At 41.1% G+C, this 23,380-nt stretch overlaps 2 protein-coding genes across 2 annotated transcripts in view; one reads left to right on the forward strand and one right to left on the reverse strand.

The window, feature by feature from the left end:
* Positions 1 to 3,772: 3,772 nt before the first annotated feature.
* oxnad1 (oxidoreductase NAD-binding domain containing 1) lies at positions 3,773 to 12,529 on the forward strand. Its single transcript, XM_061665003.1, has 8 exons — positions 3,773 to 3,875; positions 4,381 to 4,493; positions 5,579 to 5,648; positions 5,725 to 5,828; positions 7,361 to 7,502; positions 9,867 to 10,112; positions 10,220 to 10,328; positions 11,577 to 12,529. The coding sequence occupies exons 2-8, from the start codon at positions 4,387 to 4,389 to the stop codon at positions 11,732 to 11,734; spliced, it is 936 nt and encodes a 311-aa protein (XP_061520987.1). The 5' UTR covers positions 3,773 to 3,875; positions 4,381 to 4,386; the 3' UTR covers positions 11,735 to 12,529.
* Positions 12,427 to 23,380, reverse strand: part of rftn1a (raftlin, lipid raft linker 1a) — a 37,086-nt gene continuing 26,132 nt past the window's right edge. The window contains exons 5-10 of the mRNA XM_061665002.1: positions 22,530 to 23,178; positions 20,262 to 20,465; positions 19,305 to 19,414; positions 17,934 to 18,037; positions 16,487 to 16,562; positions 12,427 to 16,195 (exon numbers count right to left, since the gene is read on the reverse strand). Coding sequence (XP_061520986.1) covers positions 15,797 to 16,195; positions 16,487 to 16,562; positions 17,934 to 18,037; positions 19,305 to 19,414; positions 20,262 to 20,465; positions 22,530 to 23,178 — 1,542 coding nt within the window. The 3' untranslated portion in view covers positions 12,427 to 15,796. The remainder of the gene's footprint in view (positions 16,196 to 16,486; positions 16,563 to 17,933; positions 18,038 to 19,304; positions 19,415 to 20,261; positions 20,466 to 22,529; positions 23,179 to 23,380) is intronic.

Here is a 23,380-nt window from a genome sequence, read left to right on the forward strand (position 1 = left end):
CCCGATTGGCTGGCAGCACCGAGATTGTCACGTGAGCCCAACCCAGGTAAAACTTCTGTTTCGTATGGGCGGGGTTTGTCGTTGCCTGGCAACCCACCCGATGGCAGTGTGAAACTCTGCAGTGATGGATTTTAAAAAAAGAATCCTTTGTATTGTACTTGTTTGACCCAACCCATCATTGACAGCTGTGGTTTTTTTTTTTTTTTTCATTTTTTTTTTTTTGGGCCACGGTGTCCTTGAAATGTGGCTTACAATAATTGAATGCCAAGGTGACATTTCCTTCTACTAAGGGTTATTAAGGACAAACTGGCAGGATTAATTGCGTATTTACAGATACTGTTAAAATTAGACGTACCGATTCAACTCCGGTACTTAAATAAAAATAAACAAATACGGACTCAGAAATGTAATTAAGTAAAAAGTTAAAATGTTTTACTGTCAATGATAAACATAATATACAATCTAGATGAGATTAGTGGTTCCACTGGTTACCTTACACCATTAATAAAGAAAAACATATTTTAGCTGCAATACTTTTTTAGTCACATTGCACATTATCGCTGTCTAGTGAAAATCATATCTCCGATTAAGAATAATCACAGTATTTTGGAAAAGATGCATTAATGCAGACTGTCATAACATTAAAGACTTAACGATAACACATAATAATGATGCATAAAGCAGCAATGTATAGACGGTACTGTAAATACAAATATCTATCTTTGATGTAAATTCAAGTATCATGACAGACTCACAATAGAACAGCAAGATGACTGACAATAGTCTTTGAATTTTGTGGGTGTCAATGAGAAAGTGTGCGTCTGTCTGTGTGTGTCTGATGGTGGCGTCAATATAGCAGGCTGTGCACAAGTCGCACCAGGAGTGAGGGGAAAAGTAATCTTTTTTTTTTTTTTTTTTTTTAGTTTTTTACCCACCATAAAGTATGTTTCTTGCTCGCAGGGGTCTACAGTAACTGCCGGACTGTTCCTTCACCTCTGCAGCCATCATAGTCAAAATGCTGCAGTCATTTCCTCTGTCCACTGCACTGAACGCATGCACTACACATTGGAGAAATCAACCGCAATTAAAGAACGCCACAGATTTGTATACCACTCCCCTCTCCGAGCGGCGTGACGCTGTTGCTGTGGAGGATTCTGCATCGACTAACCGGGACAGGCCTAAACCTGTGGCGCTTCGTTTCATTAAATGGACTCTCGTACTGTTTTAATCAACGTTGTACATGCTGTACATTAATGTTGCCCACTCGGCATCCATTCCAGCCTGGTCATCCTAGAAGGGGGATCCCTCCATCTATGATCCCTTCTCAAGGTTTCTCCCCCACCCCCCAACCTTAATGGGTTTTCTTGAGTTTTTCCTTGCCTGCGTGGGGTCTAGACTAAGTGCTGTCATTGATTATTGTAAACTGTGAGTCTGTGAAGTTCTTTTGTGATTAAGGGCTACATGAATATAAACGAACCTGACTTGACCTCAATTATTTTTTTATTGTCTGTTGTCCGTCCAGCTATTTTCTATATTGCTTGTCATCATGTAACTTTTTAAAACAAATTCTTATTGTAGACACATATAGCGCATTTTGACAGATCATTATGCATGTGCTGTATTGAGTTCACAGATAAACAGACTTATGCATTCAGTGTGATGATACTGATGAGTCGTCTTCATCCCTGCACCACGTGTGCGTATGAGTCAAGTTAGTCACTGTTAAAACGATACACTTGAAAGTGTCTTTTTGCCGTTGTGGCAGAATTGAACAACAGGTTGTACCGAGGTGTGCGAGCGAGCCATGGGAACGCGAGCAGAAGGCAGCCAGTTGGACTGGTAGAGTCAGCTTGCAAAACACCTCAAAGGAAGTGAATTCCTATTGTGACGAAGAGCTGGTGTGATTTCCATTGATGACGTTGGCCCATGAAAGCAAGATTTCCTCACTCAGGATTCAAGAAAAACTATAGACCAACACATTATTTAACAGCAACACTTTTTTTTTCATATATTCTCTGTATATTTGGGGTCAGCAGACCGTCCTCGGAGTTTCGATTTATGGCATTGTGTGCTCTTGTTTATTTAGACGATTGCATCATTTAGCCAGTTTGCATAGTACATTTCTGGAGTTTATAAGATGTGATCATAGACCTGCGATCTTTTGTTTATAACTCTAAAGATAAGAGTTTTATTCCAAACCTCCAATTTGGCATGAACAGTGACTTTACCCGAGTACACCTTTAAAATGTTCAGACAAACAATATCCACACCCAGGTACTTTATCACGGTGCTTAAATTTGCATCATCAAGTTTAGTTGCAACAGAGGATCAGTCACTTCGTGAGTGTCCGCACCCTACACATAAAGCCACCACAAGATGTGGGCACAACTTTGATGAAGTTCTATACAAAGGCTGCTCCTTTTTTCGCAGCACAATCATTTTCACATGCAACTGTTTTTAGACTGCTATTGAATGACAGGTTTCCAAATTCAATGTATTTACTTGAACAACGATGGTAGCTTTAACACCAACAAACATCTTAATACTGTCCATATTGTTGAGAACACCCAATTGGTTGAAACTACATTTGAATTGATTATACTTATGATAATCCCTCAAGGGGTCATTCAAGTTCAAATTACATTCTGCTATATATTGCTTTGTATATTTTGCATTGCACAGCGCAGCCCATATCACACACATGCAGGCAAGGGGTGAGCAAATAGTACTCCACATCTTGAACTGGGCGATGGTGGGTGCCTTGCTCAAGTCACCCGCAAACTAGCATCTCTCCAACAACCAGTTGCCATTTTTACATTTTATCTTGAACCCTGACCATGCAGGTTATTTATAAAAGTCTGTGGAATGCACTTCCATTTGAACAAACAGCTGTTTCTTCTGTAGACTGTTTTCTTCTGTTTAGGTATTGTCATTCTGTATTCTAACCATGAAAAGCACTTTGTGAAATACATAAAATGTACAGTGCCTTGCAAAGTATTCATACCCCTTGAACGTATTCACGTTGCCACCTTACAACCACAAATGTGAAACTTTTTGAAATTACGTTTAATTGGATTAACCAACACAAAGTGGTAAATAATTGTAACATTAAAAAGTTTCCCAAATTTTATGTAAACAAAAATCTGAAAAAAATATGGTGAGCATTTGTATTCAGCCCCCCCGCGTCACCTTTTGCTGCAATTATAGCTGCAAGTCTTTTGGGGCATGTTTCTACCAACTTTGCAAAAAATAGACACTGAAGGTTTTGACCATTCTACTTTGCAAAATAGCTCAAGCTCACCCAGATTGGATGGAAAGAGTGTGATTGAACAGCAATTTTCAGGACTCCATTTACTAATTAGGTGACTTCTGGAGGCAATTGGATTGCACTGGATTGTATTTAGGGGTATCGGAGAACAGCGGGCTGAATACAAATTCACACCAGACTTTTCAGTGTCATACTTGCTTAAAATTTTGAAAACAATGTCATTTTTGTTCCACTTCGCAATTATGTGCTACTTGGTGTCGGTCTATTAAATAAGATCTCAATAGAATACATTCAAATTTGTGATAGTACGGGAACAAAATGTGAAAAACTTCAAGGGGTATGAATAATTTTTCAATATTTTAAAATTGTTCAAATTGCTAGTATTTACAGTAGATGGACGTTTAACATGGCAATCGTGCTCCAAGTTCGAAATGTACAGTAGGGGGCGATAAACGTCACAGTGATACAATTGAGTCGAAAAAGCTACGATTTGGTAAGCAGAAGAAGAAACTACCAACGTCATGTAACGTCAATGTGACCAAGGTTGTTAACATAATATAGGTAGCAGACATGAACATTTTGTGACAAAAAAAGCTGTATCAGCTTGGTAAGTTGAACTTTCTGACGCTTCCATATCATCGCGAGGGTTTTGTGTTTGTGAGACCTAACCGGGATGCTCTTGCTAGCATCGCAGGTAATCAGCTAACGAGTACTAACCGCATGAATGAGAAGTTCACTCCGTAGAATGATTTAAAAAAAAAAAAAAAAAAGGTAAGGAAGATCACATGACGTCGTGTTTGGGTGGACATTCGTGTTGTTCAGTTTATGCACGTCCATGTAAAAAAAAAAAAAAAGTAAGTGTTTTGGTTTTGTAAGTGGTATTTAAGCACGTTTGCCATCACTGGATATACTTGCATCACTCGGCTAAGTTAACGCCAACGCTATAAAGCGCAGTTCTATAATATTAGAATAGTAATGTACTAATAATAGTAGTACCAAATGTCATATATCGTGGTTAAGATGTTTTGTTGAACTAGCACACGTCTGTTACGTCGTTTGTTTGACAACTCACGCGAGATGTTGCTCCTGGCTGCGCATTGATATCTTGACAGGTAGAGATGAGCGTCCACTGCGTCCTGACATCCGCTGGCCGGAGCTTCTCATCATCGTGTCCCGCCGCTGGCCGACTCCACCGCCTTCTACTTCTTCCCTGGTCCATCACACAGTGAGTCCAGTTAATGCCTTTTATTCTGAGTTGTATTACCGTTTTCCCGGAAGTTCACTTTCAAACTTCGAAAGATAGACATAACGGTACTATTTCCCGTCCTACTGAATACTAACGTCGGATCTACTTTCCAAATTGATATAGTACAGTACAGTCGAACAATGTTTCCCAACCTGGATTGAGCCAAGGCACATATTTTGAATTGGAAAAATCTCAGGACACATCGCCAAACAAATCACAAGATGTGTGTGTGTGTGTATATATATATATATATATATATATATATAAAATGATGATCTTGACTCAGTTTATTCACAAAGGTACTTAGTGTGAAATCAGGACCAGTTTAGTTGAAAACAAAGCTGATATACTTGCAGGAATTGAAGAAAAAGACAAATGGAGATCTTAAATAACTATTTCCTGCAGCACACCAGAGGATCTCTCACATTACAACAATGTGCCGTAGCACACAGTTTCAGAATGACTGAAGTCTCAATATCTCACAATAATGGTTTGTGAATAAGTTAGGATGTTGACTCTATGGTGTTTTGCACCAGAAACAGTACTGATTTTACAAGACAACTCCACAAGTCATATTTATTATGTTATGATGAAATTACTTTGTAGCATATGTGGAAAAACCTAAGAGCTTAACATATTTTGCAAAATAATCAACTATCACACAACTTTTGACTAATGAAGACGAATTCACACGCAGCAATGAGATCTTGCTCCCAATCTAATGATCCAATACAAGAGCTGTATCAAAAGATAAAGCTAAATTTTTATGCATTACCATCACAAAATGTTTATTATTGGTTTGCAGGGATGCACTGCATCATACTGACAGGTGCCTAATATTTATCTAGCCAGCGTAAAAGTTGAATTCTTCACTGCAAACTAGAACTCCATAAACATGGGGTTCAATTAATAACCCTGTGACAGCGTGAATAGAAACAAAGCAATGTTTGTTTTGGAGAAATACTATTTTGTTATACTTTCCATTCTCAAACTTGTCACCTATAACTGTTGCTGTCTTGAAGACTAACCACAGACTGTGAATACCTTTTTTATTTCTTTGTTAGAAGAGGAAATATGTCCTCCAAAAAACAGATGGACCATCTAGAGAGGACGGCAAGCAACCAAAGACAAAGTGTAAGATGATAAATGTTATCCATAGGCCCATTATAACTTGCAGATCAAATGCTTAATCTCTGACTCCCACGCGCAGGCTGTTTATCCTGCTCAAGTATGTGGCATCATGAATGAGTCGGAGTCTGTAAAACGTCTCAGGATAACTGCTCATCCAGACTTTAACTTCAAGGCAGGACAATGGTGAGTAGGGACACACTCCCCATTAAAACATACTGCACTCATTTTTGTGATGTACATATTTAGTGGGGAGCAGCATGGTAGGCGACCGGTAAGCACATCTTCCTCACAGTTCAAAGGACCCAGGTTTAAATCTGGCCTCACGTGTGGAGTTTGCATGTTCTGGCCGTACCTGCGTGGGTTTCCTCCCACATCCCGAAAATATGCATGGTAGGTTAATTGCAGACTCTAAATTGCCCGTAGGTGTGAATGTGGGTGCAAATGGTTGTTTGTTTATATGTGCCCTGCGATTGGCTGGCGACCAGTTCGGGTTGTGCCCCGCCTCTCACCCGGAGTCAGCTGGGATGGGCTCCAATGCGCCCGCGACCCTAGTGAGGATAAGCAGTACGGAAAATGGATGGATGGATGTATTTTGTGTTGTGAAGAAAAATTACTTGCAGGTCAGGATTAGCTGTAATTTTACGAGGCCTGCAGTGCTTTTAAACACCAGGTGTGGGCAGTGTTTCGTTGGCCTTGGCACACTTAAGCAGGTTTTACAAATTCAGAAAGGTGAACTGAAGTAAGCATTTATCTGTGGAAATAATTATTACTATAATTATTTAATCAATATTTATAGTGGATTTTTGTCCATGTACAAACCATCACGCCATAAGGAAATTGGTCTGCTCAAATATTTTTGTAGTTTAAGATAAATACTTTATTAATCTCGTGAGAAGAATTAATTGTAGTATTTTATTGGTAACAAACTAAATGTGTGCATTCAGTGCTGCAGACTTATTTAAAGATGCCTTCACATGACTCTTGTAAGGACAATGGCAAATTAACAATTTCGGAAAAAACTAGTTCTGGCTTCACGGGGGTGCTCGTCTGTCAGTCAGCTCTGCCAATGTTAATGAGCAGAACGCATACATGAGCGCATACTGTAGGTGGGCGGCGGTGAGATAAAAAAAAAAAAACAGCAGCCAGTTTCCCTGAAGCGCTTGATAATGAATGTAAATACATGGAAAGCCTTGAGTTTGTGTGAGAGAGGGGCTGTTAAGTTGTTCGTCTCCACGTGGTAGAAGATGAGGAGGCTGAGGAGAAGAAGTGTAGGCGGTGGTGGGTGGAACATACGTGTTCTTTTCGCAGTAGATCCATGTTCATGAAGCTAGAGGTTGAGATAAACAGATGGTCATTGTTTGGGAGAAACAACAGTTTGGAGTTATTGTGCCCCTCTCCGGGTCACGTGTTGAAGTACGCCGTGTCACCACTGTTTTAAGACCGGCACGCTGCATTTTCCTCTGGTTTTGTTTGGCTGCCGCTACCTTCTAGAACTGCCGTCCTTGCTGAGGTCAAAGGTCACAATCTCTGCACACAATCCCACTTTGACCTTCAGCTCAGCATGTTTCTACCCTCCAGTCAAGCATTATGTAGCCAGTTGAACAGTCAGGCTTTCTCTTGTTTTCCTATTGTTGTGTGGCCACGAGGGAAGGACGAGCGGGAAGCTTACCGAGCTGTAACGGAAATCAAAGTGATAATCAGTCTCTGTTTTACAGGGTGGATTTCTTCATCCCAGGAGTGGAGAAGGTGGGAGGTTTTTCCATGTGCTCCAGCCCAGGTCTGCTGCAGAGGGAGGGCGTCGTGGAATTGGCCGTCAAATTTGCCAATCACCCGCCAGCGCACTGGGTTCACACTGCGGTGAGTGGGCTGACGAGTTGTTGCCGTTTATTCCAAATCAGTAAAATTCTTGCTTTGATTTAGGACAATTATCTAAAACACTTCCAAACTGTCACCCACTGCTCTGATATTGGGCAGTACATTTCCAATGTTTAAAGATAAATAGGAATGTATCAATTCAGCAGCAGAAGATCGTTTGCCTTCAGCTTTCTAACATATTTGGGTCAGATATAACCTCTCTTATGGGATGTTGGTTTCAGATTTTGCAACACTTTTCACAGACAAATTAACAGGAGTCAACTCAGTCAAATTAAATTATGAATATAAGCACTAAATAAAATGGCTGGATGGGGCCCTTTGACGCACTTGGCATCCGGCATAAATCGCCCCTCTCCCCCTATATAAGAACTTGAGCGCCTTCATAATCCGTCGCAATAGCGACATGCGGTTAGCTCGCTAGATATGCCTACACACCGAAAACATTCAGATAGAGCCATGACTTGGCTGCTTTACAGTGAACATGATGGGCAGGCACTCTGGAGACCAGAACTTCAGTATCAGAATACCTTTATTGTCATTGCATTAAATACAATGAAATTGGAGCGCCGCTCCAGTGAGTTGTTGCTTCCATACATCAATCTAAAAACACAGTAACGTCAATAAACACACTCCTCACATACAAGCACAAAGTAACATTTTTATCATTGTTTAAAAGAGTCACAGCTTTTGGAAATAAACTGTCTGTCTATCTGCTAGTACTTGCTTTGCACCTGTGTCGCCTCCCTGAGGGGAGTAATTGAAACAGTCCCTTGGTGGGGTAGGGGTGATATTTTGATTGCTTTAGAAAGTAGTCTACAGTTTGCCATTTCCTGTACAGAAGAGAGGACAGGCAATGGTTTTCTGTGCTGTATTGATGACTCTGTTGATGATGCCCATAAAAAGTGCATTTTCCATATTATGTCCTCTTTAAACTCAGTGTACCTTAGGTTAGGTGTTACACATGATGGGTATGTGTGGCTCCAGCGCAGCAGTAACAAAGTTCTGACATCCTCTTAACTTAATCTGTTTCCTCGAGAGAATGTTTTTTTTTTAATGCTAATCTTCTCCAAGTTACTGTATGAATGTGAAAAATGTGTCCTCCGAGCTCTCTTTTTGCTTGTTTGTCTACAGCTCGTGTGTGTGACGGTGAGAATGAATTAGGGGAAGTAGTGTGAGATGTGTGTTTGCAGACACTGTGGGATCCTTTGATCCTTTTTTTTTGGGGGGGGGGGGGGTTGTTTGATAGTTTTCTTCCCTGTGAGCCGTAACAGTGTGTCAACTGTGCTATCAGTTTACGATTAGTGTTTTTTTTTTTTTTGTGTTCGAAAGTATATTTACTGCTTATTTAACATCAAAGACTTACCTCAGTGTAACCTGCCAAGCTGTCATCACTGATTGTGGAGCTGCAGGTTTAGTGTGCGTGCACACTACCGCGTATAGATAGTGGCTTGCTCTGATCTTAGACTCAGTGTGTGTTTCTATTGCAAGTCATATCTCAGTCAAAAAGGTCAGCGCAGAAGTTAAAAGCTTGTCTGTCTCCGTTTTGTCTATATAACAGGAGTGTCAAACTTGTTTTCATCACAGGCCACATCATAGGTATGGTTGGCCTAAGGGGGCCGGTTATAACTGTAAAATAATATAACGGAGCTGCTGATGTGTTCATGTGAGTGCAATAGTATCGGGGCTAATACCAACTCAAAGTGGTGATTGGCAACTCAAGCAAGATGGCATTTATTTTTTTCCTGGAAAGTTGTCATTTCGGAGGTGCAAGGATGCTCGACAGTGTCGATATATAAAATATGAGTAAATACTGGCAACTTTCTAGTATAGTACATTCCTTTAACCATACCAACTACGCAGCGGATTTAGTCTCCACTTCTGCCTCTTACGTCACACCAAGATGGCGGTGGGGTGGGGGGTCGCTTATGGCAATGTAAAAGGGGTGTTCCAAAGGCTATTAATGACTTACCAAATGCTCCAAAACTGATTGATACTCTTGGAAGTGACTGCCAGTTTCGTTTTCTTGAGGAAAAATACACAGCTTGTTAGTGAAATATAAGCCATGTGGACGTTATAGGTACTTTAAAGGAGCAAGTCTACAGTACCAATCCAAAGACTGAAAGAAATGAATGGGCAAAGACGCAAGTCCTGGACGTCAAATAAAACCTCATGCTAAATGCTTTTCTCATGTGCATTTGTTTTTTTTAAAAAAAAAAAATAATAATAATAAAGAAATCATACATCAAAGAACAAATACGAAATTGAGAAAAATCAGGGGAAATAATTGAGTATTTTCAAGGAGAGTTACTTCACTGTGTCATAGCTCTCTCCTGCTTCCTCTCACAGTGCGCTCTGGGCGCTCAGGTAGCGGTGCGCGTTGGCGGCGACTTCTACTTTGACCCCTCACCTTCGGACCCCGGTGTGGATCTGCTGCTGGTCGCCGGCGGCGTGGGCATCAACCCGCTCTACTCCATTTTGTCGCACACGGCCGATTTGTTGCAGCTCAGCCGAGCCTCTGGTGGGCGGCGCTACAACATTGGCTCTGTCCACCTCTGCTACAGCGCCAAGACCACCGAGGAGCTGCTCTTCAAGGTTGTGTTCCCCTTGGATCCTGGAGGGATTATAATTGTTATGCAACCTTATTTTATTGCTGATGGGTGGGTACTAGCAAGTGATTTTCCTACCTTCTGCTTCCCAAGAATCCGATCCTGCGGACGTGCAGGGAGTTTCCTGACAAGTTGACTTGTGAATTCCATGTCACCCAGCAGAGCACAGATATTGAGCCACATCTCCAGGCTTTTGTCAACCGTAAGTAAAATACAATAATCAAAAGCGACCCCTAATGGTACTTGTGAAAAAACGCAATTGACACCTCGACAAATCTTTGCCAATACAGTATTAATAATTTACACCTTAAATATAATCCAAACTGTGGTCCCAAAACAGTTTATCATTTCAAACTCATCTTACAACATTACCATTAAAATGTTTTATTTTTATTATTTTTTTATTATAAAAACACCCCAAGCGCATATGTACATGCACATGTAGTGAAGACACTTAACAACCCAGGCTAAACTTAGCTCCTCCCCAACATATGGTTGAGATGAATCACTTCAACATTCTTGGACCAACTGTATTGCTTTCCTATTTAGGCAGGGCTTTGGCACCATCTTAGAACCTGCAAATGATTTTTCAACAATACTGAGAGGAATGCCCCCCCCCCAAAAAAAGAAAGAAATGCAAATAGGTGAATTCCCAAATACTGAACCACGAATGTGCGAGGAATTATTATATATGCACACAAGGATCGATCCACTTTTTTCCTTAAGATAGGGGCAAGTAAGTTCATCATCATAGTTGGTTGATTCCTGTGTCCACCCTTCAGCGTATTAGGAAGTGTTCACAAAAAATAACTAACTATTTCTTGCCACCATTTGCTTGGGTTTAGGGATGGACATAAATAAAATCGTGAATATTTTCATGAAAATAAAATTGTAGTTGGCAGAAGATATTTGTTTTTTTTTAATACAACAATTCAATGTCCGACAGGTGACGTCACGTTGACTCCATTTGAAAGTGAACTCGTTGAGATTGAATCAACAGCTCCTTTGTCGGTTGCAGCCTGAACCAAGCCTCAAGTTTTTTTTCCAAATCCATTTGCCCTGATGACGCCATTCAGCAACAATCGATTCTACACAATCATAAGATTACTTTACAATTCATTAATTGACTAATCAATTATTGTCCTCAAAGTGGTTGTAGCAGAACACACTGTACTAGGAAACGGGACACTTCCATGTGATGGAGATGAAACAGAAGAATACACAATGTCCTTTTTCTTCTTGTAGTAAACAGCCACATGCCAAGAAAAAATAAAAATCAATTGCAGCACATCCTTCTGTCCCATTGGGCTGTGTCCTTCTAGGACAATTTGCCTCTCACTTACACACCCGCAGTGGGGCAAAAACAAGTTGGCTCAAGATCTATCCTGTTAAATTGGACACCATCACAAAGAATGACCGTCTTTTCTAATTTATGAACTTGTGTCCCTAGGTGGGAGAATCGCACAGGAAGAGTTGCGGACACACGTGGACCGCCAGAGGACTTTGTGTTACCTATGTGGACCTCCGCCCATGATTGAGGCGATTTCCAAAACCCTCTTGGACCTTGGCCTACCACAAGACAGAATTCTCTTTGAGAAGTGGTGGTAGCTGCTCCCAGGGTGCCACTGTGTTCTTTTTTTTTTTTGGAATCCGGCTCCCCGTTTTGAGCTTCTTAATGCAATTGTGTGGTGGGAGTTGGAACACAGCAGAATTAATCAAGCGATGTGGAACTTTATGTGGAGCAGTGGAAGTACTCAGGCATGCAGCCGGAACCTGAACATTGACCCACAGGAGCTGACAGTACTTTCATTTCATTTTCATTGTGAAGATGTAATGTGTTTTTAGTCACCCTGCAGCTGTGCAGAGTTGTGCGGGTCCAATATTTATTGACTCAAAGTGCAATCTCGATTCCAGTCCTGGGTTAATGCATTAATACACAAATGGAAACATTTTTAAAGCTGTTGTTATCCATTGTTTGAATTATTTGCAGTTACACTTTACATCTAGTATGACATGTACAATTTTCTGTTTTGACTCGGGTTGTACACACTATTTCTCAGTCACACACACAAGCAGTATGACATGGCTCAGTGAGAAACCCACGGCGTAACTGTCATGGAGCCTCCAGGTGGCCCCTGATTGGTCCGTATCCTTAAAACCTCCCGTGGAGACTGTCACGAACGAGCGTCTCGTGAGCGTCACTCGGCGGGGGTGCCATTCTCGTTTCATTTGAGTTGTTCCACAAGGGAAATGTTCTATGCTCTAATGTGATGATTGAATGAAATAAATTACGGAGAAGCTGCGTGAAATGCTTAATTTACTTTGGGTTTTATGTAAATGCTTACATGTTACACACAACACGTGGTGAAGAAAAAAAAGAAATAAATAGCACTGTACACAATTCCTATTTTACAGAGTCAATTTAACCAAATACACTCATCTGCCACAATAACAGGTCCACTTTCACAATTGAATGAGAGCTATTGTACGCACATTTTGATGCAGTTCATTGCATTCCATAAGCCTACTGAAGCAGCTTGTCTAGTAAATGTCTTCTTACTTCATGGTAACTAATTATATAAATGGGCACATATATGACTTATTGAAAGCCTCCCTGCTGCTGCAATGAAATGTTTGTTTTTTTGTGGGCTGACGGGATGGAACTAAATTTCTAGAAATCACTGAACAGTTGAACTTTCTTTGGCGCCTAGTAGCATGCCAAACAATATGTACCCGAAAATCACACACTCGAGGAAAAATATGCATGCTAGCTGTCAAATTCTTAAAACCTCATCATTAAATGCTGTGATAAACATAAATCCCCTACACTGGGATGTAAAACAATGTGCACAAGTAGACCACAATACACTACTTCTTTTAATTTGGGTAACATGATCCTAATGGGCGGCACGGAGGACGACTGGTTAGAGCGTCAGCCTCACAGTTCTGAGGTGTGGGGTTCAATCCCCGTCCCCGCCTGTGTAGAGTTTGCATGTTCTCCCCGTGCCTGCGTGGGTTTTCTCCGGGCACTCCGGTTTCCTCCCACATCCCAAAAACATGCATGAATTGGAGACTCTAAATTGCCCGTAGGCGTGACTGTGAGTGCGAATGGTTGTTTGTTTCTATGTGCCCTGCGATTGGCTGGCAACCAGTTCAGGGTGTACCCCGCCTCCTGCCCGATGACAGCTGGGATAGGCTCCAGCACGCCCGCGACCCTAGTGAGGAGAAGCGGCTCAGAAAATGGATGGATGGATGATCCTAATGTTTTACAATCAATGGTGTACGGTTTGTAAAGCAGCTAATGCTGAAAATAACAGCAATATTTTGTCACATTTAGCTTCAATGTTTTAAAAAAAATGTGAATTTTCAAGTCACGTTCTTCTTTTTATACACATTTATAACAATATTTGTCAGTTATATTCAATGGTTAACATTGAAATATTAAATTCTAAACCTAAATGTTAAATGTGTTTATATGTTAACTAAATGCAAGCATTAAATCTAAATGTTAACTTTAAAAATGAATGTTGAATCGAAATGTTTTGGATCAAATTAATAACAACAACCTACTACCTAGAATGAATACGTTTGGAGAAACTTTTTGATGGGTGCTTTGAGTTTTTAGTGTCACTTTTATGAAAGCTGTGGGTCTTGGGCTGGGTTCACTTTGAAATAAATGTTCTCCAAATAAGTTTGTTGTTTTAGTTAGTTACTATCACCATAATCTATGTCCAAGAGACCCTTTCCATCATTTAGAATGTGCATATAGCTCTTAGGTTGACAAATATTGTTGTAAATGTGCAAAAAAAGTGTCTCAGGAATTCCAAATTTTAAAAATTTTTTGAAGCAAAATGTGACAAAATGTTATTTTCATTTTTAGCATCAGCCGCTTTACAAACGGGACACCCTAATATAGTATATAGTATACATATATAGTATAGTATCGTATACAGACTAATTAATTTACATACAACAATCCTAGTGGCATCATTTCCATATGAAACAGTCTTAACAGCAGTAAAGTAGCAAACAAGGCAACAGAATACTTTAAGAGGACGAAAAAGCTCGGACTGTTAGCCTTTGTTTGTCTCATTTCATACAAGCACATCAATTAGCAACAGTGACCCCAAAAAGCAGCAAAGTGCACAACACTGATTCCTATTTCAAGGAGCTCAAACCTCAGCTTCATCTACATTCCCGAAGTGGAGGAGATGGATGCTTTTTTTTTTGCAAATATACCCGTCACAATATTAGGGACACCTGTATATTCATGTTGACATCCAATACAATAGTGGAATCAAATATTCTGACTCCAAAGATAATGCTCCTTTTTGATTGATACTGTCAAAGAAGAGTTGAATAGATATTCAACGCTATTAACTGTTTATTATTGTGGTAGAGGTTTACAGTGATTTAGAACCGCACCGCGTCACCTTACGGTACATGACAGTTAAAACAGAGTCGTGCAGTTCAACACCACAACAAACATAAGAAATTGTTACATTCTTCTTACTGGCATACATTGGTTTTAAAATGTGCCTGCTGTCGTTTAACTCTTTGTGTGTTTATAACATTGAAGTTCTTTAACTATATTTCCTTCATCAAGTTTCAACAATATATCGTGTGTTTTGGAGGAGTGACGAAGCTGTAATACCACAACCTTTCCACTAAGACGTGCATACGAGAATGGATTCGAAAATATTAAATATAAAGCACAGCGGGACACACTGCGGTCATCCACGACCTCATATTAATACTGATTAATTTAGTCAATACCTCGCTGATAGTGTCAATCAAATTTGAGCATTATCCTAGTTGTAAAATAGATACTGTTGATAGATTAACGTATGTAAAGTCAAGTAAAGGTAGATTGGATGCCAATGGATTGTCCAGCTGTACCTAATGAAGTGGTCGCTGTTTGATCTACAGATAGCAGTGGTGAGCAGTCAGGGCCATTATCGCATGATCACACATTTTCACTGCCCTACATTTACAACCTAAGGTCTGTTTGTTTGTTCCTTGTAATTGTATGAATTGATTCCCAACTGTCTATTCTCTTAATTATGTAACGTTTCTCTTGGCTGCGCTGCTTCCAGTACATGATGATGTGTAATTTTTGTTGTTGTCCAATCAGATTTAAGCTTCTATGCGCTGCCATGACGATCTAATCTGCCGGTCGATGTAATTTATAGACCCTGTAAAGTGAAGTCATAGATTTGTTTCCAAATAAATGACACATATTTGAAGATAACTGCCGAAAAGTAGTTGAAAGACTAACTATGTAGTACAGAATGGTAGCATAGCGTGAAACTGTTTTTCATCGTTTCAATTTCCCGGCTTTTTTGACAGATTTGTACATCTGGCATAAATTGCCCCTCCCGCGCTCTATGGTGATTATGACACATTTTATTTTTCAACATTTCATTTGATAAATTGAGTATGAACTGCTCCAGATGATGTTCATACTACAGGTGCGTGCTGTTCTGTTTATATTTTTGTACAGTATGGATGGTTTCTATAATTGCGTCGTGATAGCGGTGGATTAAGTTGGGTAAATCCCCACGAAAGGCCCAGATACCAAATACACGGCCCTATGCAAAACCACAAGGCATTCCGAATTTTTGAGGGTCAATCCAAATCCTTTTTCGGTTCCCCTTTGTGCCCAAAACGTCAACAGACACCGGAAAAGAGTTGACGTTTGATGTGCTCGTCTGTCTTTACCTTCTCTTTGACTCCTCTGTGACACACATCTGTCCATCTCACCGCCTTTTCCCGCTCGGATGTTAGCATACCGTCAACATCCGTCTCCTCTTCCTGGTCTTCAACAGACACCAGGCTTCCCGAGAGGAACGAGAGGTCCTTTTGATGTGCGTCCTCTTCGGCCTCCTCCTCGCTCCATCCTTCCGTCCTTCCTCTGGCCCAGCTCCTCCTCCCCTCAACGTCCTCCTCTTTTATGTGTCTCAACTTGCCCATCTCTGTCTCCATGACAAGGGACCTGTCCTCGCCCTCCTCAAGCATCTCTCCGCATGAGTGTTTTTTTGTCTTGTGGCGACCTCGGAGGTTCAGCATCTGAAATAAAATGGAGCCGTTTGACAGATTTCAGCTCTGTGCCTCATCTTTTTTTTTTTTTTTTTCTCCTCCCTTTCCCTGTAGACACCTGACAAAATGCAACAAAGCCTCTCGCTGATGATTCTTTCTGTACGGCACGAGGCATTTGCCTATTATTAGACCACATTTAGATTAATTGTACATTCCATATTTAGTAACGTGACTTCATAGCGGCACCTAGTGTAACATCAAGTCAAAGCCACGTTTAGAAGGAGTGACAGATTTGTTGTAATGATGGAGCCTGCTACCAACCTTGAAGTCTTTTCTCTTGCGCTGTAAAAGAGGTCTCTGAAGGAAGAGGATTTGCTTAGTCGACAAACTCCCGTCACTGCAGACAGAAAAAAAAAAAAAAAAAAAAGCAATGTTTTATTCCTTTAAGCCGGAATGTGATGATGCATTCAAAATTATTTCTTTTGTTCGCCGCGTTTTTGAAACACGACAGGTTACAAGGCGAAGAGATCAGCCGTCGTGCTTTTGGCTGACAGATTGAAAAAGTGGTTTCATGTTAAGGCATCCAGCATAAGATCTGGATTTGTCAGATCTCGTAGCAACTGTATTGTGTTTGTTAGGTAAGCCTGTCAGCGCTAATTCTTAGAAGACTGAGGCAGAACGCTGCACAATGAAACATAATAGTCCTCATTAGGAAAGTAAGAGCCTTTCAGTTTGCTGCTGTAATAAAAAAATTGGGCATTGTTCTAGTGCTTACTAAAAGTGGAAAGTGAATGATGTTCCCTTGCCTTTCAATGCAGTTATTCCAGAATTGTTTGGATGAGGAATTTTTATTTTTTGAAACACCAAAACAACAATTAACCATACCTGCATAGTCTCTAACAATCATCCAAAGTCTCCACCATGTCTGGCACGTAATGAGGTATGCTTTGGATCAAGGCCTTTCCCCTCCTTTGTATTTGTTGGAGATTTTTTTGACGACTGCATATTGAAGTGAATTGAGGAGCTTCGTTTCGACAAAAGTAGTGCTTTTCCGCAATTCTGGAGCATCTTGGTGTCGACGATGTTGACGTGAGTTTAGTATTTTGACTGAGACAAAAATAGTGCTTTGCCACCATCTTGTGTTATCTATAGGCCAGTGGTATCACCTAAAAGAATAACTACTTAGCTCTCCAAGTATCACCATCATGACCAACATTAAAACACAGGTTTTAGGTTTTACATTTAAAAAGTGTAAATGTTCTGCACAGTTTGATATTTAATTCAGTGATTCTATCGCCAATCACTAGAGGGAGCCCGGTGTACCGCTGGTGCTACTAATACCACACTGAAACTCACTGCTATAGGCAATGACATAATAATTCCACAACACTGGGGGCTATTTTTATTTGTTATTTAAAAAAAAATGGAATTTGGCTTCCCTGTTCTGAACGTTACCAGTGGTTTGCATTTTACATTCATGAATGCACGTCTTGATTGTAAACTGATAATACGACCACCTTCTCCAAAGTTTGTTACTGTTCACCAAGGAACAGATTTTTCAGGCCTTTTGAGCTTTTTAGAGCTCACAAGTGTTTCATTTATTTTCAAGAACAGAACTATTGACTTTCCCGTGACTTTGTACACAGTATTGTTTTGGTTTTTTTTTTAACCTAAAGATGACCTCTTTCATACATCTAGATCTCTGTGGACTGCATGATTGAATGTACATAAACTGTAGGATGGCAGACTGGTGAAGTAGTATCTGTACCTGTTGGTCTTGACAATGGGTGTGGGTAACACACACATGAGCTTCCAACCATAAGGAGCCAGAGACTGCAGTAACGGGATGTAGTCCGCCTTCACCACCACACCCTGACCAGGAGAAACAGTCCACAAAAACTCAATATACCAGCGCTGTCTCGAGCAGTTCAGAATCAATCATTATCTATTGACATGATTCAAATAATTCAAATCAAATACATCATACTCACCAGAGACCCTGTTTATTAAATGTATTCATGTGTGAAGATCACATGTGTTTTGCTACTGGAACTTGGCTTGTTCTGACCATCCTGTCAGATGATGGAAAAATGCTGACGTTATTCTGGGCCAGCGAGTCGGCCCGCTGAGGAAAATTTCCAATCTGATTGGTTCAAGAAACAGTCCCACTGCTAATTACATCAAGCGGCACTACTGATTCTGAAGGCAATGGCTCGATTAGATTGTCATGGCTGAAATCCGATGGGACAAAAATAAATAAAGAAATAAATAAAATGTTTAAAAAAAAAAAATCAAACATTGACATAGGTACTGGAAGTAATGCAGTCAAAACAATGGAAGTAAGAGAATACCTGTAAATTGTTAAGAATAAGTTACGACAATTTAATGAAACAAATATTAGAATTTAGGTTGTAAATATACAGTGGCGATAAAAAGTCTACACACCACTGTGCAAATGCTAGGCTTTATATATATATATATATATATATATATATATATAGATATATGTATATCTATATTTTGGTCTATCTATATCTAAATAGACCTAAATATCCAATTTCAAAACGTTTTTGACCATTAATGTAACCTCTAATCTGGACAACTCATTTGAATGAAAAAAAAAATCTTTTCGAGAGGGGAAGGAAAACAAATAACAGATCATGGGGTTGCACAAGTGTGCGCAGCCTCATAACTGGGGATGTGGCTGTGATCAGAATTAAACAATCACATTCAAACACATGCTAAATGGGAGTCAGCCACCATTTAAAGTGCCTCAGATTGACCCCAAATTAAGCTCAGATGTTCCACTTTGCTTGTCCGAACCTTTTCTTTTTTGCTTTCTAGCAGTGTGGCAGCCAGCACTCACTTTGTAATGCACAATTCACCCACCGACAGGATTGGAGCGGAACAGTATTACCTTGGACTTGATGATTTATTTATTTATTTATTTATTTTAATCAAACAATCCAGAAGGACATGGAGGATTGTTCGGCCTTGGCAGAAGTCTGTGCCAAGCTAATAATCTTTGTAATTGCATTTTTTTTGCAATAGCTCGTTATATTGTGCAAGTATAGCTAATGTTGGACTAGAAAGCAGCAACAAAAATGCGTCACAGCGGAGGAAACATGAAGGAACTCACATTAATGACAGTCCACTGCTCGACCACGATGGCGTCGTAGGAAGTGCTTGTGGTCTCCTCTGTCGAGTTGTGGAAAATGAACACACTGTCTCCAGATGAAACCCCATTATCTGGAAAGAGGAATAAAACCGAGATCTGAAAAGTGGAGAATGCTCGTGATTTGGACGTCTTTTAACAGCTCAACTCCTCTGTCCCCAGTCTTGTTCTCAACCCACTCTTCTTTTAGTCCTAAACCTGCTTTATTCCACATGTGGATGAACACTCATTTCCAGTGTGAGCTGCTGAGCTGTGGCACAACAATAATCACATCTCATGTTGTTGCACGGCAGCCAATTACAGGAGTGGCAAGCCACTAAACAAACTGGGATGTATGGCAAAACACTGACAAAAGGCCCTAAAGTACAAAAACTCAGAATTCCAACAACCATCGAACGCGTCATCGCACCAAACGGCGGCATAAATGATCATGAAAGGGTTCACTCTTCTTTCCTACAGAGAAGAGCATGAAAGAGTAGAAGACATATCACAGGATATTACATAAGGGAAGCACACTTACATTCAAAGCAGCAACACGCCACATCGCCATTCACGTCGCTAGATAAACTTTACTACTTGTATCAAAGTTAATGTTAAGGAGGGTTTTATTAATTTTAAGCTTTAATATAACCAGAGTTTAACCTCTGTGACATTAAGATTGTGTAACTTATTTTATTTGGATGGTAGTTAAGAATGTTCTCTCTCAGGCTTCCTCCCACGATCTTAAAAAAAACTGCATGTTTGGTTCATTGAACTGTAAATTGACACTATTAACTAAAATTTCCCATAAGTAGTGAGTATGAATGGCGGTTTTTCTGTATACTCTGTAATTGACTGGCATCACGTCCAGGGTGTACGGCAAAAGTTAGCGTAAAGCTCGTTAACGGTTTGGAAGTTCCACAGTTCAGCGCTGTCCTTTACCGTTATCATCTCTGAGGTGGAAAAAGCCATCAACGAGTTGTGCTCCGTTGGTAAAATGCTGAGTCATGTGGTCGAGCCAATCACCATCGACTTCTGTAACAAGCCCCGCCTCCTTTTGAATTCGCAAGGGCACTCTGAGCGAATAGAACCTCAAAGACGTGTCGAGTTCTCCCGTTGAGTTGTATAAGGCAAACAGCTGCAGCCCTACATGTGAACACACAGATAGAGGAAGAAAAAAAATTTGGTCTCGGCCTAAGTCAGGGGTGTCAAAACGTTTTCCTCCCACGGCTGCATACAGAAAAATAGAACGGCCGGAATAAAATTCTTCTACTTTAATTTATTAAACACGTTAAAACTGACCCCCCCCCCCCCCAAGAATTTGTAGACAGTGCATTCCCGCTATTCGGAGAATACGGGCCGTGCCAGACCAGATGCTCATTATAATATCTTGGAAAATCAATAAATTAATTAATTCATCCCGATTAAGCGGGGATAAACCACAAATTAGCGTTTATTAAAAAAATAACCCAAACCTGTATAGGTGAATCCATGGATGCCGAACCATGAGTAAGCGGGGGTGCACTGTATTGTTTGTATATTGTAGTGATTTTGGGGTGCAGCTTGTCATCTAAGGGCCCAAGGCAAACACAGTCAGCGGGCCCTCCAAATCCATGTACTGCACTAACAAACGTTTTACTTTCACCCCAAAAATAGGCATTTTGAAATCTGTTACAATTATCTTGCAGTCTAGGTTAGTAGTTTTTACATGTTCCACTTCTCCCTGTCCAGCGAATAATCGTTATCACCACAGATTTTGAATAAATAACATTTTTCATGGTGATAAAAAGTGTGAATTTGAGAAACATTCTCCCATTTCCTAAGCGAGATAAAGTCCACAAAATCCTTCTTGAGAATTCTTTTGGAACAAGTGAATCATCTCAATGCTTTTACTGTAAATGATAAAAATATAAATCTACATTTAATACAGGTTACCATTTTGAATGATTTAATACTCAGATTTTTGTGATGAAAAGTGTCACTCTAACATAGCGTTGCGGGCTGCGTCAAATGTCATTTTTACCACTGTACTTTCACGACCATTTCCTGCCGACACGCTGCTTATATAGAGGGAAAGCGGACGTGGCTGAGGACAGCATGCGGACGTTAAAGGGGGAACGGTGTGCGTGAAAGGAGGACGCTAAAGGCACGCCCCCAGTAGGTATATAGCGCCGGTATGTGCATTGTGCAAAACAACATCAGATTGGCTACTGACCCCCGAAAATGGCACCTACGAAGAGACACGCTTACGAAGCACAGTTTAAACTGCAAGCTATCCGTTGCGCGAGGAACACGTGAATCGAGCAGGCGCGAGAGAAATTAAGATCAACGAATCTGTGGTTCGCGAGTGGAGGAAGCAGGAAAACGAGCTTCGCCAAGTGAAGACGAACGAAGCTGGGTTTCCGCGGAAACAAGGCGAAGTGGCCCGAGTTGGAAGACCAACTCGAGCAATGGATTAACGAGCAAAGAACAGCCGGGAGAAGCGTCTCTACAGTCACCCTTCGACTGAGTGCAATAACTCGGCGAAGGAACTCCAACCGCTGGACGTTCAAAGTCAAGTTGCGAGCGGCGTGGAAGCGATGGATGACAGATGCCGAACACAGTTTTACTAAGACTAGGAGGCAGCGCCGGGCGAGTTAGGCCACAATTTGTGAACGGATTGTGGATGCTCGGGCTAACGTGTCTGCTCGCACTGTTGTTCGAGCTTTCGCGAAAGCCGGCATCATTGCTGAACAGCCCCCCGGCCGCGAGACCGACTCCGACAATGACGAGAGGGAACCCGGCGTGTTTGATGGAGAACTTGCCGAGCTGTTCATATCGGATACAGAAGATGAGGACTTTGATGGATTTGTGGATGAGGATTGATCAAAAAATAACGTGAGTAGATTGTTAAATACTTCAACCGAACTCAGTTTTGCTCCCGCTGCCTTTTTAAAAACATTGTTTTAGCGTGCATGCATGCTACCGTATGTTTTAAGCTAGCGTATGTTTTACCATGCCTGCGCCCAATAATACGGTGCGCCTTATGTATGCGTTAAATACAGAAATAGACCCCAAAACTGAGACTGCGCCTTTTAATACGGTATTTGCTATGGGCCGCAAAAAAAATTATGTTGGGGGCCGCCTATGGCCCCGCGTAGTTTGGACACCCCTTGTCTAGGTCAACTCTGTCTGTTATGAAACAGAAAGTGATATCATCAAGTTACTTACGAGCCTGTGCTGGTGCTGAAGGATCCTCCTTTCCTGTCTCCTTTTTCATGCAGATGTGGTTGTTGTTCCAAGTAAGGTCCGGGGCTGATCCTTTTCGGTCTCGCCGACTTGGAAGTTTGGAATGCCTCTCCGGGGATTCTCTGAGTTCTGGTGGGCTAAGCTCCTCTTGTCTGTTTGTCCCCGTACTTTGTGGAGCTCCGGGACTCAGCTGCCTCTCTGGAGCCTCGGCCGGGTTCTGACTTTCACGTCGTTGATATAACGGTTGGCTTGTTGCTTCAAGTGACTCCGCGAGGGGGGTCTGTGAGATCTGAATCCGCTCATTTGATCCCTCCGGGTTGAGTTCTGAAGGCCGGGCAGGGAAGTTTGCTTCTGAACTCAGCGAAGCCCCGTGAGCCCGTCTTGTGTGTTCGACACTGTCACGATTTAACTCTCCGGGTTCAAAGGGGAGGCCGCCAGAGTCATTGTGGCGTGGATCCGAAGGATCTGTTGGGCTGGATTTAACACTGAGGGGGTGTCGGCGTATGGGGGAGGGGCTGGAGTGCAAGGACGACAACTCATCGGACTCCCAGTTAGATATGAAGCAGGGCGCCCCTCCTGGCTGTTGGAGAAAGCCCACGAACATCACCCCTTGCTCCGCTACATCCTGGATCTGTAGGAGAATAACGGTGTGACATCATCATCAATACACACGCAAAAATACTTTTATTAAAATCAAAGCATCAGACAAATAAACCGCACAGACAAAAGTACTGGGACAAGCTATAGCAGCTTCCAGTGAGATTTTTTATCCATTCAACCAGAATAACATTTAGGACATCAGATATATGATTAAGTATAAATATGTGATTGGC

This window comes from Phycodurus eques, chromosome 20, assembly GCF_024500275.1.
Source record: "Phycodurus eques isolate BA_2022a chromosome 20, UOR_Pequ_1.1, whole genome shotgun sequence".
Lineage (NCBI taxonomy): Eukaryota > Metazoa > Chordata > Actinopteri > Syngnathiformes > Syngnathidae > Phycodurus > Phycodurus eques.

What these genes read in the sequence shown, in the direction of transcription:
- oxnad1 (XM_061665003.1), top strand. Translation starts at nt 4,387, where the DNA reads ATGAGCGTCCACTGCGTCCTGACATCCGCTGGCCGGAGCTTCTCATCA. An exon ending in CTTCCCTGGTCCATCACACA is followed by an intron (nt 4,494 to 5,578) that starts GTGAGTCCAGTT and finishes TTTCTTTGTTAG; the next exon opens with AAGAGGAAATATGTCCTCCA. An exon ending in AACTTCAAGGCAGGACAATG is followed by an intron (nt 5,829 to 7,360) that starts GTGAGTAGGGAC and finishes TCTGTTTTACAG; the next exon opens with GGTGGATTTCTTCATCCCAG.